This window comes from Bos indicus, chromosome 10, assembly GCF_029378745.1.
Source record: "Bos indicus isolate NIAB-ARS_2022 breed Sahiwal x Tharparkar chromosome 10, NIAB-ARS_B.indTharparkar_mat_pri_1.0, whole genome shotgun sequence".
In the NCBI taxonomy this organism is placed as follows: Eukaryota; Metazoa; Chordata; class Mammalia; order Artiodactyla; family Bovidae; genus Bos; species Bos indicus.
In genome coordinates, this window is record NC_091769.1 from 7,519,105 (window position 1) to 7,536,920 (window position 17,816).

The window sequence follows — 17,816 nt, forward strand, 5'->3', positions numbered from 1 at the left end:
AAGTATCATATTTCCTCTATTACATCCCCATGGCAAGAGTTTCTCAACCTCAGCACTATTGATATTGGCAGCTGGATAAGTCTTTGTTGTGAGGGGCTGCTGTGAATATGATAGGATTTTTAGCAGTGTGCCTGGACTCTGCCCACAATGTGCCAGGGGCAACCCCTGAGCTGTGATAACTAAAAATATCTCCAGACATTGTCAAATGTCTGCTGGGAGAGGGGCACAAAATCAACCCTATTTAATAACCATAGAGAATTTGAGAAACTCCATTCAGATATGTTTCTCCCTTCAAGTGTTCTCAGAAATTGTATCTTAGTACAATAAAACAAATAAGGAGATATATTAGCCCCTCATACAAAATAGTGAGGTAGAATAGTAATAGGGAGCTTTTAAAATAAGATTTGGTGGTGGAGGGTGACCAGTAAGACATAGAGTAGTTCACGAACCCTTTTGGGGCTCTGCTGCTGTCAGAACTGCCATGCCGGCACCCCCAGCTTCTCCGGTCATGTTGGCCCAGGACATAAGGTGTATGTTTCCACTCACTGGAGAGGTTAGGTCGTCACAGCAGCTTAGTCCTCCCTCCATCATCAGAGAGTCTCGGGGCAATTCGTTTCTTACGAGTAAACAGTGCAAGCCCAGTAGGCCAAGTAAGGGGGATTCAAAGATGGATATGTTATAGTCGTCACCTTCCAAGAGCCTCTGGTCTAGTGTAAACAACATGTAACCACTCTGATCGGCTATGAAACTCCAGGAACAGTTAATATTACGGCACACTACAATGTACTATAATGTTTTTTCTCTGCTTGAAGGATATCACCGTATGATGAGGAGTTAATGTTTTCCCCCAAATAGATGATCAGCTCACAATAAGAAATGTGAATGCTTGGATTGTTTTTTAGGTCTCTGAGTCTGAAGGACTTTGCGAGGGATTTAAATAGATTCCTTCCCTCCTTCTTCAGACTCACTTAGCCCTTGATGTTAGAATTCCTTGTGGTCTGCTTTACAAACATTGAGAGACATCCATGCAAAAAGAAATTCAAAAAGCAAAAATCAAAACAAACAAAAAAAAAACTTGAAAAAGAGACTTTGAATTAAAACCAGAAGGATTGTTTAAAAGCCCCTAAAGTTGGTGTTCTTTTATGCAACTGCATTGGTAGCCACCTGGAATACATTCATCTTGGTTCAGAGCAACCTGGCATCCCCTGACACACAACTGTGCCTTCCTGAAGTGTGAGTTACCACTCATACATACAGAGTGTCCAGAAAACCAATGAAACATTAATTAGGATGTTAAAAATCAGTAAAAACTGAGGCTCTTCCTTTGCATCGAAAAGTGAAGACACGGATTAGGGACCTGGGACTTTATAGTCCAGAGAAACAGATTCCTCACATCAAATGACAAAAGGAACAGCATTAAATGATTTATGACACAGATGTTTTATTTCCCATTAAAATTGTGTGTTGTAACGGAACCATTTCAAACCTGTTTGAAGCATTGTTGAATTTTTAAATTCAGCTAGCTGTCCACGCATGGTGTGAGGTCCTCAGGAAGCCAGGCAGAGAACCGTGTGTTTCTGTGGTGTGGTTTATAGCCAGCTCTGACTGGTCATCATATACATCTGTTTCTTGTTTGGGGGTCTGGTTGATGGACTTGGACCTGGCTGGCTACCCTTGATGTGATGGTGCTGAGTTGCCATGTGCTACGTCTGAAATCCCATGGAGATTTTAGGTAGAACCATCACATTCATACCCCAGAGGAACAGATATAGATGCTCTAAGTTAGTGATTTTCAAACTCTTTGAACAGTAGGTCTTACTAAGAGCATATATATATAAGTATATATATAATTATGGGCTTCCCCAGGGCTCAGCAGTAAAGAATCTGCCTGCAATGCAGGAGCCGCAGGAGACATAGGTTCAGTCCCTGGATTGGGAAAATCCCCTGAAAGAGAGCAAGGCAGTCCACTCCATTATTCTTGCCTGGAGAATCCCATGGATTCTAGGAGCCTAGTGAGCTGTAGTCCTTAGGGTCGCAAAGAATTGGACATGACTGAAGCAACTTAGCACACATGCATATATATAGTTATATATTTATGTATATTTATACTCACATATATACACATATGAATATATATTACACACTATAAATGTTTATTGTGAATGAAATGTATGAAATGATACTTATTACTTGAATGTCACTCAAATATTTCATGTATATTTCAATTTTTAAAATGCTATTGACATTTGCTAAATTAATTTTGTAGCCTGTAGATTGAAAAGCACTATTCTAGGTGGTCTGCACATATCCAGCCACAGATGACTACCCCATAAACAGGGGCAGACTCATGAAACGGTGCCATGCCTACCAGTTGGTGCAGAGTGACACTATCAGCTCCGTGGTTCATTAGGTACATCTGCTGCAGATGTGGCCTTTCTCTTCATTGCATTTGCTAAGATCGCTGTCACTCTTTATCATATTAAAGGCACTCAGGAAATCAGTTATTGCTAAATGGATAAATACAAGTGTCATTCCTTGACATCAAATTTACTTGAAATGTCAATCGCAATTTTCCTTACAGAAACATGAACATAAAGGAATCAGTACATGTTTGAAAAACTGTATCACTAGATGTTGTCTTTACAACTTGCTTATATGTTGAGGGCTTCCCTGATAACTCAGTTGGTGAAGAATCCGCCTGCAATGCAGGAGACCCCAGTTCAATTCCTGGGTCAGGAAGATCCCTGGAGAAGGGATAGGCTACCCACTCCAGTATTCTTGGGCTTCCCTTGTAGCTCAGCTGGTACAGAATCTGCCTGCAATGTGGGAGACCTGGGTTCGATCCCTGGGTTGGGAAGATCCCCTGGAGAAGGGCAAGGCTATCCACTCCAGTATTCTGGCCTGGAGAATTCCATGGACTGTATAGCCCATGGGGTTGCAAAGAGTCGGACATGACTGAGCGACTTTCACTTTCACTATATTGTAGCACGCTTAAAAAAATAATTATGTTAAGAATTCACATATTGTTTAGAATGATAGTAATTATTTCCCATACTACCTTACTTTCTTAGACAGTGTCTTAAAATTTGTGGGGTCAAGGCCAAGTTGACCTTCTGATGAGTTCTATGGCCCATCTCCCTAGAATGAACAAAATTTTGATTCCATAGACCCTCATTTGAGAACCTTAACCTGAGAAGAGGTCACTGTTCATACCTTCTATCCAGAGATCAGTCAGTGTCTCTTAAAATCACCTTGACTGGAAGGAAGCATTGCGCTGTTGGTAATCTAAACCAGCAGCTCTTTATGTGATTGTCCCAGTGCCCCTTTCACATGTACTCATTCAGCAGTATCTGCTGGACTGGGACCAGAGCCAGTCTAGGAAGCAGCCCTGTGGGTCCTGTGTTAACATATCCCTCAGACAGGGCTGTAGGACCAATGCTGCGGAGTAGGATCAGTTGCAGTCAGCCCTCTAGAGGTGTTTGAATCTCTTTCCAAAGTCCCCATGTCATGGACAAGACATAATCATCATATATATATATATATATATATATATATATATATGGAGTTGGTGATGGACAGGGAGGCCTGGCATGCTGCGATTCATGGGGTTGCAAAGAGTCGGACACAACTGAGCGACTGAACTGAACTGAACTGAATGTGTTAAAGTATTTCCTAGATCATACCAAATATTGTGCTTTTTGATAAACACCATGTAGAACATCAACAAGAAACAGAAAGTCCATGGAGATCTTAAGCTAAGGGCTCTATATAAAGCACATGAGTAGGGTACCACTCCCACCTTTTGGTAACATGGTTTAATTGCAGGTTCAAGTTTGGGGAGGATAATAAACCTATTTTGAACATGCTGTGTGCTTATTTGCTCAGTCGGGTCCGACTCTTTGCGACCCCACGGACTGTAGCCCGCCAAGCTCCTCTGTCCATGGGGATTCTCTAGGCAAGAATACTGTAGTGGGTTGCCATGCCCCACTCCAGGAGATCTTCCCAACGCGGGAATTGAACCCCAGTCTCCTGCATTGCAGGCAGATTCTTTACCATCTGAGCCACTATTAAAGTTACTAAGTTGTAGAAAATGTACCTTCCTTGATATGCTGGAAAAGAAAGAGAACATGTGTTGATATAGCTTGCGTTAGCTCTGCCCTTCGTGTTTCACATTGGCTGTATGAGCTCTGATATCACATACCGTCCCTACCTCTTGGCAGGATTGGAGGAGCCATCCCCACCGTGTTCTCCTACTTTGCGGAAGTGCTGGCCCGAGAGAAGCGGGGCGAGCATCTGAGCTGGCTCTGCATGTTCTGGATGATCGGCGGCATCTACGCCTCAGCCATGGCCTGGGCCATCATCCCGCACTACGGTAAGAGGCCCGCCTTGCCCCAGCCGGGCAGTCCCCTTGTTTCGTTTCAGCTTCCATTTCCACCCGTTTCCTCTCTTGTTAATGCTGATTGGAGAACAGTGCCATCATCATGTCTCTCCCTTTTGTAATGTCTAGGATTCGCATTCCCAACCCCTTACGAGATCTGTATGAGGTAGGACTGTGCCAGCGATCCTTTGGGAAGACTTTTCATTTTGCTGTTTTCAATGTCTCCACTTTCCTGTGTTCCCATTGTGCTGTCAACATGGGCTCCCGTGTAAGTGGAGGTGAAAGGATGCACAGATCGTAGCCTATAAGGCAGCTTGACTTACAGTGGTTCTTGGGCTCCTCAAGCATGTGAGACACTGCGAGTACCTTGACTCATCTCCTCTCGGCTTAGTCCATGGCTCAGCCCATGGCAGCCTCATCTCTTCCAGAAGCTCAGAAATGGGATGGGAGCAGGGAGAGCCCCGTCTTCTTAAGGACCATCAGTTTGCAGAGCTTCAGAAGTGACTCTACACCCCTCCACGCTCCCCTCCTCAGTCTCCCCTGAGCACTCACTGTTCTGCCACCTCAGGCACCTGAAGGTTTCGTGTTTCTGAGCAGTGTTCACGCTGTCAGAAGCCACAGCTCCCAGGTGCCTCACCCATAAACCGTGAAATGCCAGGAGAGGTTAACAGAATCTAGGAATTGAATTCGATATAGAAGGAGAGGGAAAGGTAGCTGTTCCGGCCATATTTATGTGTGTATGAGTGTGTGTGCATGTGTGTGTGTGAGAACAGGATGAAGCTGACAAAGCATGAACACTGGATATATTTAAACCACCATGGCTTCAAAAACTCACTCTTTGTTCTATCTGAAATCTAAAAAAATTAGATTTCAAAAATTTACTATTTGCTCATTTTCTATTTTTCTGCCTTTTTTTTTTAAAAAAAAAAAAAAAAAAGAACAGAACAACTTTTCATTATAAAGCGTGGTTCTGTTAGGAAACAAATTTAAGTGAATTTAACTCATTGCTAAAATCAAAGACAACATGGACTTCAAGGTTCAGAGGCATTGTGATTTGTTTTCCATACTGAGTTTTAAAATTCATGTTGTCACACTCATCCTTGTAATAAACCTGGAAAGTTATATGCAAACCAAACCTTTATTTAACAACACAAGTACCAAAAAAAAAAAAAAAAGAACACCCACAAGACTTAAGAAATTGGTTACTGGTCCCGAAGAGAACTTTTCTTTGTCAAACATTTTAGTGTGATAGGTTCTCATTTTTAGACTCTTCGGTCACTTTTTGGGCCAGTGATGCCCTCATTCAGGCCATTACCCATATCCACTATGAGGCTTGTCTGCTCATATCTATCACGAGGCTTGCCTTCTGCCACCATCTGAGGGATTAAGGAGATTCTCCTCCTTCATCTGGGTCCTAAGGACCTCAGCCATGCTCAGAACTTCCCCTGTATGGCAGCCTCTAACCCCCACTCCACTCAGACCGCTATTCCAAATGGAAAAGTCACTTAGCTACCACGTAAGGAATTGTTTCTTAGGAAACGTATCAGGAGACAAAAAGGAGATGAAGGACCTGGGCAGAGTCCAGCTGTACCCAGCACTGCCCCCAGAGCCACTGTTAAGTCAATTCAGCCTTTGAGCAAATTGAAATAAGCTGGTGGGTCTGGGTGGTCCCAGCTGCAGCCTCACTGGCAGTGTCTGCCAGGGACTCGTGCAGGGTGCAGCCTGGCACCTGGGCCCCTCCTGAGGCCAGCGTGCTCTGCATCTCAGCCTCTGGTGGCGGCACAGCCCCTTAACTGCCGGCTTCACTGCCTCCTGCTTCCAGTCCTCCCTTCCCACCACGCCTCAACCTCAGAATGCCTCCTGCTGGCCTCCCTCAGCTCATAGCTCTGGCTGGCCTCTGTCGTCTATGTGTATTTACTGGGCCTGGACATGACTGCTTTTGGTTTTGATTTTGTTTCCTCACTTCCTCACTCGCTCCAGATTCCTGCCTTTCACACATTCCTGCCCTTGACCTTGTATAGCCCTTGGAGGACTCCAGGTTTTGCCTCTGGCCTTGCCAACTGTCCGTGGCTGAGCTACGAAAAATGAGCGTGATCCCCACCTTTTTCTTCCACAAGCACACATAAAATATTCTTATTTAGAGCAAAAAGTCCCCCAAGATCATATGTAGCTAGAAAGAGGGAGGTTGTAAACCATAAACAATGCTTGAAAAGTTACAAAGATAATCACATTACAGCAGAATCAAATGGATCTGAGGCCAACATTAATTTCTGTATTGGAGGAACCAATAATGACCTGGTTAAGAAATTAGTAACAAAAAATTAAAACCTTATGCCCATGTTTTACTGAAGGTTTTCCATGGCCAGAGGTGTGGCCAAAAAAGAGGAAAAGAAAAACCCAGCCAATTACTGTTGTTAATCCTGTCTCTGTGTTAGAATCAACAGGGGAGAGTTTTTAAAATACCCTTGCTGAGTTCATTTTATACTCTTGCAGCTTGAAGAGTTTTAATTTTTTTTTTTCGAAATAAAAGAGTTAAATTTTAGAAGTCCCATGCTGAAGCTTCTGGGGGTGATTTTCTGTATCTTGATGGGGATGGGTTTTAAGAGCACGTGTGTGCTCACTCAGTCATGTCCTACTCTTTGCAACCCCATGGACTACAGCCCTCCAGGCTCCTCTGTCCATGGGATTGTCCAGGCAACAATACTGGAGAGAGTTGCCATTTCCTCCTCCAGGGCATCTTCCTGATCCAGGGATCGAACCCACATGTTCCGCATTGGCAGGCGGATTCTTTATCATATGAACCATCTGGGAAGCCCAGGTTTCAGGATTTATTCATAAAAATCCATTAAGCTGGGTGCTCTAGATTTGTGCATGTCATTATATGGTGGTTATACTTCTTCATAAGCACTTTTTAATGGAAGTTTACCACTTCCCCCACGCACTGAAAATACCCATGCTTGGATCCTACCCCAAATCAACTGAGTCAGATTCTCTGGGACGGGGACTCAGCATATATCTTTTTTAACACGCCCAGGTGGTTCTCACATGCAGTCAGTTTTGAGACTTGTCAGCCCTGTACCTCTCTTGGTGGGTGATGCCAAAACCCCCCGGGACTGCCTCATGTGTATACAGGGCAGCTGTGAATTGGAACAAAGAGTGAGCCTGACCTGTGTGCTTGACTTACTCAGTTGGTGTTAGAGTTTTAATATTGTTGGTTTCATCCAGGCTAAAGGACCTTTTCATACATCCGGTTCAGAATCACACTTTAAAGGTAACTTTAACATGTGTCTTTGCGATGACACATCTTTTTACTTAAAAATGGCTAAAGGTTAAAAGTAGTCCATCCACTTTCCCTACAGCCTCTGAGAAAATAAGAAGCTTTCTGTTTTCCCTCTGAAATTCTGCAGGGTATAAATGGTGCCATGGCCCACAGAAATAACAGGGGTATAGGGGTCCTTGCCCCTGCATCCTCTTTCATTTGGGGGACCTCTGACCACTGCCACCTGTACAGTGGATTGAATTTTCCCCTGGCAGGGAAGGCAGTCAGGGCAGAATAAAGCGACCCAGAACCAGATACTGGCCCTTCCCACGCTAGTAATAAGATTTGCTCTGAAGGAAAGAAATTAGTAATTGGCATCCACATGGCAAGATTATCAAGGGATAAAGGATATACATAGTCACGGGGAATGCAGTCAGGCTTGTATTTCTGGATGTCACCTTTCTGCATTTGTGGCAGAGCAGTCCACGCACAAGACCTGAGCCCGATGCCATGAGACCTGAATTCTGACTCCTGACAAGCTTCTGATGCAAAGTCAACCTTGAGCTGGTCACTCAGGATGTTGAAACTTGGAAGGACTCTTAGGAAGTTAGACACAACCTCCAGAAGGGATGTTTGGACGGCTACCAGGGTGGGCAAGTTGAGATATAGGCTGTGCCAGGAGTTGCTCACAGACCTCGGATCCACCTGGCCTGCAGCCGAGGCTGAGTTTCAGTACCAGCATCAGATGACGATGTGCTGTGTGTTCCCCGGAGACAGATGGTCGCCAGCACCTGAAGGTTCTGAGGAGGTGTTAGGAGGCAGAGTACAGGATGTCACTGCTCCAGGCAGCTTTCCTGCCACCATCTCCCTGGGACCAGCTCCTTCCAGCCAGGAGCTTCGGGACTTTTTCAACCTGTGGCAAAGAGCAGTTCGCATAAAGCTAGGGAGTGGGGAGAAGACCCTGCCCAGAAGGAAACGCCCTGGCCTCAAAGCTCAGGTGCCCACAGCAGCTGAGAGCAGGGGTTAAAAAGTATGGTTCCTCTTGACCCACACCCCTTTTCAAACCTCTGACTTCTGACCCACAGTGGATACTGGCTTCTGATTCACAAAAGAACAAGCACAGTGTGAGAGCAGATGGCAAAGATGCAAAGGCTGTCATGCAGTCTTTCTCCCCTCCCCCACACCCCCTCTGAATTAGGACACATCAGCATTGAATGCAAGCCCCGATGCCTTAAGGAGAAAATGGGACAGGGAACTGAATCCTGGGTCTTTTGCCTCCTTGGCTGAGAGCTTTCATTGCGTCCCGGGCTTTGGAGTCTTTGCAGGGTTGCTGTGCTTTCTGCTCCATTAAACTCTCTGTCGTCATTTTCTTTGAAATTCGCGTGCATGTCAGATGAGGTGCTGTCCCCTGCCCAGATGCGTGACAGTGCACAGCAAGGGATTCAGTTAGCTAAGTGAGAAGGCTATCGGTTCAGCATGAAATGCCTCAGCTCTTAAAGCGTACGCACCCAGGCTGTGCTCAGCACTGGAGCATCTCTACCGCCTCCGATGCCAACCCTTTGCTGCAGACCTCAGGGACCAAGCTGGGGATGCCCACAAAGCCCAAACCCCATACATCTCTCCCCTTCCAGCTATAAGGGTGTCTGGGTGTCTGGGCTTAAAAACACAGATAGTCCTGAGGTTGTCTGAATTATCAAGATGTCTTCTACTTCCTTTAGTTACAAGAAGCGTGAAGCTAATGCATTTCTTCTCCCGAATGGTGAAACTGGGATGAAGGTAGGAGGGGATAGTCCAATAGCTGTCTGGCTGATGAAGGAAACAAGGAAGGCCATGTTCATTTTGTGCACAAGAAGGAAGGCACTGCAACCAACAGCAAGAGACAACAGTGAAAGCTGATTTTTGAGTCTTAGCCCCGCTGCTTCTGGGTGTGTGAGCTTTGTCAAGCTTTTCAGTCCCCCCAGTCCCATTTCCTAAGTCAGCATTTGGGGAGTCAGTGAAATGATCATGCTAGAATAGCTAGTTCATAACTAGTGTTCGAAAATGGTAGCTGTTATTGCTATCAGGTTCATATCCTGTATGGGAAACCTGGACTTTGTCAGCACAGCCCAGTGTGAGCTCAGAGTTACAGGAAAGAGGGAAAATGAGCCAAAATGTGTAAACCTTAGCTAGAGAGTGAGATCAGAGGAAGCAGAGAGGAGAAAAAATGAGAAAAAATGTAAAGATAATGAGAGGGAATCAAGGAATAAACAATACCATACAATCTTGGTAGCCCTCAGCCCTGTGAATCAGAATTTTCCATCCACGTGTTTGTTGGAGAAAACAAACCAAAGGGCACATCCCATATAAAGATCCATTTTAAAGGCGTGGTGCCACCCCCCAGGTACGTGGCACAAGAGCCCATGGCCCTTACCTGCTGACATGCATCACTAGCTGACCTGTGCATTACATGGACATCCCCAGAACCAAGCTCTGTCTCAGTAGCAAGGTATCCTGTACTCTGGATGCAGGCAGGCAGCATGGGCTGACATAAGACAGGCCCTGGTTCCAAGCCATCTCTGCCACTCTTCCAGCTCTGTCACCTTTAGGACAGTTACTTAGGCTCTCTGACTCTCAGTGGCCTCATCTATAAAATGGGCAAAATGCCCTTATAGGGTTCCTGTACTAGAGGACGGTTTTCAAAAAGTGGTTACTTAGCACAGTGCCTGACATAAGTGTTTGTTAAGTGTAGCTTTCTTTCCGTAAATGGGGCTGAGGGCGGTTGAGCTAACGGAGGAAGAAGGAACGGGAATATTAAAAAGAGTTGTTTTCTTTGCAAGATGCAATCCTTAGGGGTACCACCTGTGGTTAGAAAGTCATAGCTACCAACGTGTGTCATAGACAAGGTGTCCCAGGCCCTCACTCAGATAAGGTGCTTAGCACAGACTGACGTGTGTCAGAAGGAGAATCTGAGCCCATATGAAGGTGGGTGCAGTTAGGGCTGGGCTTCCCTGGTGGCTCAGTGGTAAAGAACCCGCCTACCAATGCAGGAGACTCGGGTTCGATCCTTGGGTAGGGAAGATCCCCTGGAGAAAGAAATGGCAACCCACTCCAGTATTCTTGCCTGGAAAATTCCATGGACAGAGGAGGCTGGCACACTATAGTCCATGGAATCACAGAGTTGGACATGACATAGCGACTACAGAAACAACAGTTAGGGCTAGAGTGACCCTTATATGCCGGTTTCAGAAAATGTAGGTACAAGGCTGTAGCAAGCTTCAGACAGGTGAGCCCTTGGTAGCATTTCAGTGGGCCAGACTTCCCCCATCCTCAGATCACAGTTGACTAGACCCCTGGGTTTCTCCCCAAAGCTGGGATATGAACCCCAGCCTGACTAGCAGAATGTCTTCCACAGATCCTGGAGAAGTTGGTCTCCAGTAGGGATCATAGCACCTATATCTACAATAAATAAAGACAGAAAAGTTGGTATATTTACTATAGATAGAGGTTTATCCTGCAAGAGCTATTGATATTAGAGTTTGCCTTGAAATGGAATAACAAGTACATTTTAGAGTATAAAAATTAGTTTAAGAAATGAATGGCAATACCAAATGCTAGTGAATATGCAGAGAAATCGCATGTCTCATCTGTTGCTGGTGGGAGCACAAAATAGTGCCCCACGCTGTAAAGTAATTTGGAGTTTTCTTAAAAAAAAACCAGACACACCTAACGTACAACTGGCAGTTGTCCTCCTGAACGTTGTCCCAGAGAAATGGAAACATATGTCCTCACAAACACTTGTGCATGCTTATTTAGGACAGTTTTGTTTGTAATAGCCCCAAACTGGAAACAACCAAAATGTCTGCAATACTATAGAATTCTACTCAGCAATACAAGTAAATGAACAGTTTATACAACAGCCAGGAGAGACCTCAAGGGCATTTTGTGAGTGAAAAAAAAAAAGAAAAAACCTCAAAAGATATCCTTATATAACATCTGGAAATGACAAAGAGATGGAGAACAGTTTAGTGATTGGTTGGTGGGACTAGGGGAGACGGAGAAGGGACGAGGGTATGACTGTTAATGGAGTAGCCTCCAGAGATCTTTGTATTGATGGATTAATGTCTTGAATGCAAGTGGGTATGTAAATCCACACATGTGATAAAATGACAAAGACCTATACACATATTCCACTGTGAGTTTCCTGCTTTTGGTGTTGTACAACAGCTGTTTAAGATCTTCATTTCCGAGCACTGAGAGAGACTGAGTGAAGAAGGGTAGCTGGGATCTCTCTGGACTACCTATGCAACTTTCTGTGATTCGAATTCAAAATAAAAAGTAGAAAACAAAATTAATTGAAGGGCATTTCCACATTTACCACCTTATTTATTCTAATAGTCTTGGGAACAAAAGCAGCAGTGTCATTCTCATTTTTGGAATGGAGAGCCTGCTGTATAGAAAGTTTGTCATTTCCCAAAGTGACACAGAAAATGGAAGATTGGGAATTAGAACCAGCCTTCTGATTCTCATTTCTTCAAAATGTTCTCCAGACATGGCAAAACTAAGATGTGTCCTCAAAGAGCAACGCAGAGGCTAATTTGGAAGCATTTGTGTGGTCCCTACAGTGTGTGTTTATGACCCATATGGCAGCCACCCCTCACCTCGTGTATCTGAGCGATGTATCTCAGCTCTTGCCGAGCTCTAAGTGCTCAGCCTCCATCATTTGCATAAGAAAAGCCGACCACACCCAGAATTCTATTATAAAAATTGCCTTACTGAAGATATCTAAGAAACCGTCTTAAGAGGCTTTTACATCACACACTTTTTATCCCAGTTCATAAATCCTCATTTGACTTTTGTGTTTCCTTCCAGGGTTATCTTGTGTCTTCTCTCTCCCCCTTCCCACACAGCAAGCAGCTTCACGGGCTTCTGTCTCCTCCCCCGGGAACCTAACTGCGCTGCCCACCCCACTCTCCTTTTTTTATGGAGAAAAATTCAGCCCTGCCCAGCTTCTAGCTCCAAACGTGGATACTCCGCATATACTGCTCTGCTTGGGCCGCCATAACAAAATACCGTTGACTGGGTGGCTTACACTCCAAAACTATTTTCTCACAGTTCTGAAAGTAGGGGAATCCAAGACCAAGTGGCCGGTCAGTTTAGTTTCTGGCTGAGGGTTCTCTTTCTGGCTGTCTTCTTGCTGTGTCCTCATGTGGAAGAGAGAGAGAGATCGCTGTCTTCCCCTTCTTCCATCCAACTAGGGCCCTACTCTACAGCCTCACTTAACCTTAAGTACTTCATAAAGATCCCATCCAGATGTAGTCACACTGGGAGTTAGGGTTGTAGCTCTGAATTTGGGGAGGTACAGTTCAGTCCACAGCACCACTCTTTGTGATCTTAGCGAAAAAGGGGCCTTCCAGCCATCAAAATCACCCCTGCTTTGAACGCATTTGAAGACTATTCCTTTTTTCCATTGTTTTTCTTGTTGGATGCCTACTATAAAATCTAACTCTGAAAACAGTTACCCTGTTTTCTCCCTGAAGTATAAATAAAGTCTAAATGATAGCCTTATGATTCTATAAGAACTTCCTGCCTCATTTCTCTGCACATCTCTATATTATGAACTAGACAAAATGTGTGTGTGTGTGTGTGTGTGTTTGAAAAGCACAGTCCTGAAAATACCCCTGCTGGGCTGAGTTTGTCATTAACCTAATTAGGTCTGTTATCCAAGCCTTACAATTAGCACCATTACCAAGTCTTGGAAACCAACTGCTGTGCCTTTAAATGAACTGTCACCTGGGGGGATATAAAAATTGTCATCTTCTAAAATGTTCCTTGTTTGAGCAATAATTATTCCCCAGATTTCTGTCAATAAACTTGCTTAGAGGGCAAGAGAAATTTATAGTTTCATGGGGAAGGTAGAGAAGGCTTCCCTGATATCTCAAGATACAAGCTATACAATCTGGACTTCATTTTTCTGCTATATGCATATCGGGGTCCCCAGAGGAATACTCCATTCGCTTGCCCAGATTGTTAAGGCCAAAGGCCATAGAGCTGCCCATCTATTTTCTACAAGTATAATATTCTTTCATTTGTAAGGAGTAAGTCAAACTTCAGCTTTTATGTAACTTACCAGCAGAGGCATTGATGCTGAATGACCTGGAAGTTTCTGTTCTCTTATGGGTTGATTGAATGTTTATATTTTGTGCAGTTGTCTTTCTGTCAAAACTGAGCTTAGATTTTCTCTGAGTTGCTTTTGGAGGGTCCCAAGGCAAGCCCAGTTAAAGACCCAGGTGTGGCCTCCTAGCCTGTGTGACCATTCAGCACGACTGAACACTGAGCATAGCTATGTAATTCCTGAAGATACACAATCAATGCCTAGGAGAGCTCGTTAGAATAGATTATTCAATAGGACAGGATTTGAGGTGGAAGCCATGATGGGGGTATCTTAGTAATTCTTAATGGAGTCTTCTCAAGTTTAATAGGTGTTTCTTCTTTAGGAAGTGCCTGATTTTTCATATGGGCTTCCCAGGTGGCACAGTGGTAAAGAACCCACCTGCCAATGCAGGAGACACCAGAGACGCGGCTTTGGTTCCTGGCTTGGGTGATCCCCTGGAGTAGGAAATAGCAACCTATTCCAGTATTCTTGCCTGAAAAAAAATTGCACGGATAGAGGAGCCTGGTGGGCTGCAGTCCATGGGATTGCCAAGAGTCGGACACGACTGAGCACACTCACACAGTATTTTATTTACTGTTGGTGTATGCTTCCCCTTGGGGACAGGTTGAATTGCATTGCCCACGTATTCCTCATTCTTACGCTCACTCCCCAGTGAGCTCATCTGCTCATCTGCTGTGCTCCTCCTCACACTCTGGAGTATACAGGACAGAAAGCAGCCCTGAGGCTTTGGGAGGACTCTTGCAAAGAGGCTGGAAAACAGTGAGCCTGAGAACTGTGTAGTGGGGACATGGCGGTGGTCAGACTCTAAATCTGGCAAAATTAAAGGGGGCAAGATATGGTGAGAGAAAATGCTGTGGGCTGGAGCAGAGTGGGATGGTTACTGTAGATCTTGATCAAATGAGCATCCTAACTAGAAAGCACTCTTGTTACTTGCTTAATCCAATAGTAGTAGAAGAGATTTGCTGTTTCAGCCATTGGCATATTCCCTTGTCCCATCTTCTCAATGATTCAAAGCATATCTTGAAGAGATGATTGGCAAGGGTTAGGAAATCAGTTGAGAATCATGGGAGCAATGTAATTTTTCTGATTTCAAGTTTAAGTTATCCCACAAAGAAATGGATCTCAGTACTTTTCCTCCATCGCCCCTAAACTGAGATTTAGCCTTTATTTAAGTTGCTCTATGAGATATTACACTGAACTTTGGGGGTAGCGTACATGTATTGTGTATCTACCCTGTGCCTGGCCCCAAGCTGGAAGCTAGAGATGCTTCTAGGCTGAAGTGGAGGTGTAGGGAAACATCTCTTCTTGAGTAACAGTGATGAATCCTGAATCCAAGCTTTAATTTTCATCTTCGCTGTTTAGTGTGTGAGTTCACAGAACCCCTCTCTCAAATGCTGTGATGGATTTGGGAATTCGGCCTTGCTGGAGCCAGGTTGAACTCCACTGTGTTTTTCAACATAGAGACGGTGTTACAAGTTGGATGGAGAGAACACGTCAGCCTGACAGATCAAGTGGAGGGTGAGAGAGAGTGGAGCGAAAAGGGAAGGGGACATGTGAAGAGTCAGAGAGTCTTGGTTTCATTTGACTTAACAGTTTAAGACTGAGATGGCCAGTGTAAATATCTTAGTGACCAAGCAGGTGATGTAAATAGGTGAAGCTGGCAAGAAATAGTACTGAAACAAATTTTGACAGTGTCTGTGTCCTCTCTGGAGAAGGCAATGGCAACCCACTCCAGTACTCTTGCCTGGAAAATCCCATGGATGGAGGAGCCTGGTAGGCTGCAGCCAAGGAGTCGCTAAGAGTCGGACACAACTGAGCGACTTCACTTTCACTTTTCACTTTCATACATTGGAGAAGGAAATGGCAACCCACTCCAGTGTTCTTGCCTGGAGAATCCCAGGGACAGGGGAGCCTGGTGGGCTGCCGTCTATGGGGTCGCACAGGGTCAGATATGACTGTTGGCAGCTACTCAGCTGCAGCAGATTTAGCCACACAACTATTGAAGCCTGGTGTGGCCAGATCTGATTTACCAAGAGAAGGCAGTATTCTGGATATTTATATGAAGTCTCTCCAACTTTCAGTCTACCAATTTTTAACTGTATCCTTATAGAGATATAATATGCCATGTGGTCAGCAGAATGATGGTCTGCAAAGACATCCACACCCTAACCCTCAGAACCTGTGAGTATGTGAGGTTACAGGATAAAGGGGAATTAAGGTTAAATGCAATTAAGTTTGCTAATCAGCTGACCTAAAAGTGGAGAGATTACCGGTGGGCTCAATCTCATCACGAAGGTCCGTAAAAGCAGAAAACGGAGCGGGAAGAACCAGGTAAGCAGTTGTATGGGCAAGACTTGGCTTAGTGGTGTTGGCTTTAAGGATAGAGGAAGGGGACCCTGAGCCAAGGAATATGAGCAGCCTCAAGAGGTGGAAAAGGTAAGGAAATATATTTTCCTCTGGAGTCTCCATAAGGAATACAGCCCTGCTGACATCTTGCTTTTAGTGCAGTGAGGTCCATTTGGACTTTGAGTGCAATGAGGTCCATTTGGACTTCTGACCTCCAGAACTTCAGATAATAAATTTTTGTGATTTTAAAGCCCCTGAGAGTGCAATAATTTGTTACAGAGCAACGGAAAACAAATACAGCTAGAATAAAATACATCGATTTAAGTGATGAGATTTGGCAAAAGGATACAGCTCTAACTACCACCTCAATCAAGATAAAACACTCTTCTATCACCAAAAAGTTACCTCATGCCCCTTTGCAGTCCCTCCCATCATGCCTGGCACCTGGTAAGCAAAGATATGCTTTTCATCTTTTGTAAAATTTTATGTAAATGAAATACATCATATAGTATAAAACTTTCACCTCTGGACTCTGCTTTAGCATAGTGTCCTTGAGATTCCTCCACATACTAGTTGGGTGTTTGGGGTTTCATTCTTTTCTGTTGCTGAGTAGCATCCATTACGGATGGACCATAGTTTATTGATCCAATCACCAATTGATGGACTTTTTTGATTGTTTACAGTTGGGCTATTAAGAATAATGTTGCTGTGAACATTTGAGTGTAAATCTTTGTGTGAATGAAGTTTCATCTCTCTTGGGTAAATTCCTAGGAGAGGGATTCCTGGGTTGTTTGGTAAGTGTGGGTAACTTGATGAGAAACAAAGTGTTTTCCAAAGTGGTTCTATCATAATGAACCAATTTTTTCAAAAATTTTTCAAAACACTATATGAACCAAATAGCATGCACTTGTAAGCGAGGTGCCGAATTTGGCCTAGGAACCACCTGGTTTAAAGGTCTGTCTTGTCAAAGCTATGGTTTTTCCAGCAGTCATGTATGGATGTGAGAGTTGGACCATAAAAAAGCTAAGTGCTGAAGAATTGATGCTTTTGAACTGTGATGTTGGAGAAGACTCTTGAGAGTCCCTTGGACTGCAAGGAGATCAAACCAGTCAATCCTAAAGGAAATCAGTCCTGAATATTCATTGGAAGGACTGAAGCTGAAACTCCAATACTTTGGCCACCTGATGTGAAGAACTGACTCGTTGGAAAAGACCCTGATGCTGGGATAGATTGAAGGCAGGAGGAGAAAGGGACGACAGAGGATAAGATGGTTGAATGGATCACTGACTCAATGGACATGAGTTTGAGCAAGGTCCAGCAGTTGGTGATAGACAAGGAAGCCTGGCATGCTGCAGTTCATGGGGTCGCAAAGAGTCAGACAAGACTGAGCAACTGAACTGAACTGAAGCCAAAGAGCTAAGCTGACCTGGAAGGGAGAAGACAGGTAATTACTTTGTGCTCACGGGTAAGACAACACATCTCTGGGAGTCTGTGTGGGAAGAAGATTTTCGTAATGAAGAGAAAGGCAGGTGGGACTCCTGTTCATCAGGTACACAGAGCAACTGTGCCATTAAGCCAAGGGGAGTGGAATTGGGTCCCTGGAGGAGTCCCAGTGACCAGAGAGTGAGGGCATAGTTTTGCTTAGAGGTTGGAAGTGAGCTAGTGATGCCAGACATGCAGGG

At 44.5% G+C, this 17,816-nt stretch overlaps 1 protein-coding gene across 1 annotated transcript in view; it reads left to right on the plus strand.

Moving 5' to 3' along the window:
* Positions 1-17,816, plus strand: part of SV2C (synaptic vesicle glycoprotein 2C) — a 221,156-nt gene that overhangs the window by 114,013 nt on the left and 89,327 nt on the right. Inside the window, exon 4 of the mRNA XM_070796864.1 lies at positions 4,221-4,372. Within this exon, the coding sequence (XP_070652965.1) occupies positions 4,221-4,372 (152 nt within the window). The remainder of the gene's footprint in view (positions 1-4,220; positions 4,373-17,816) is intronic.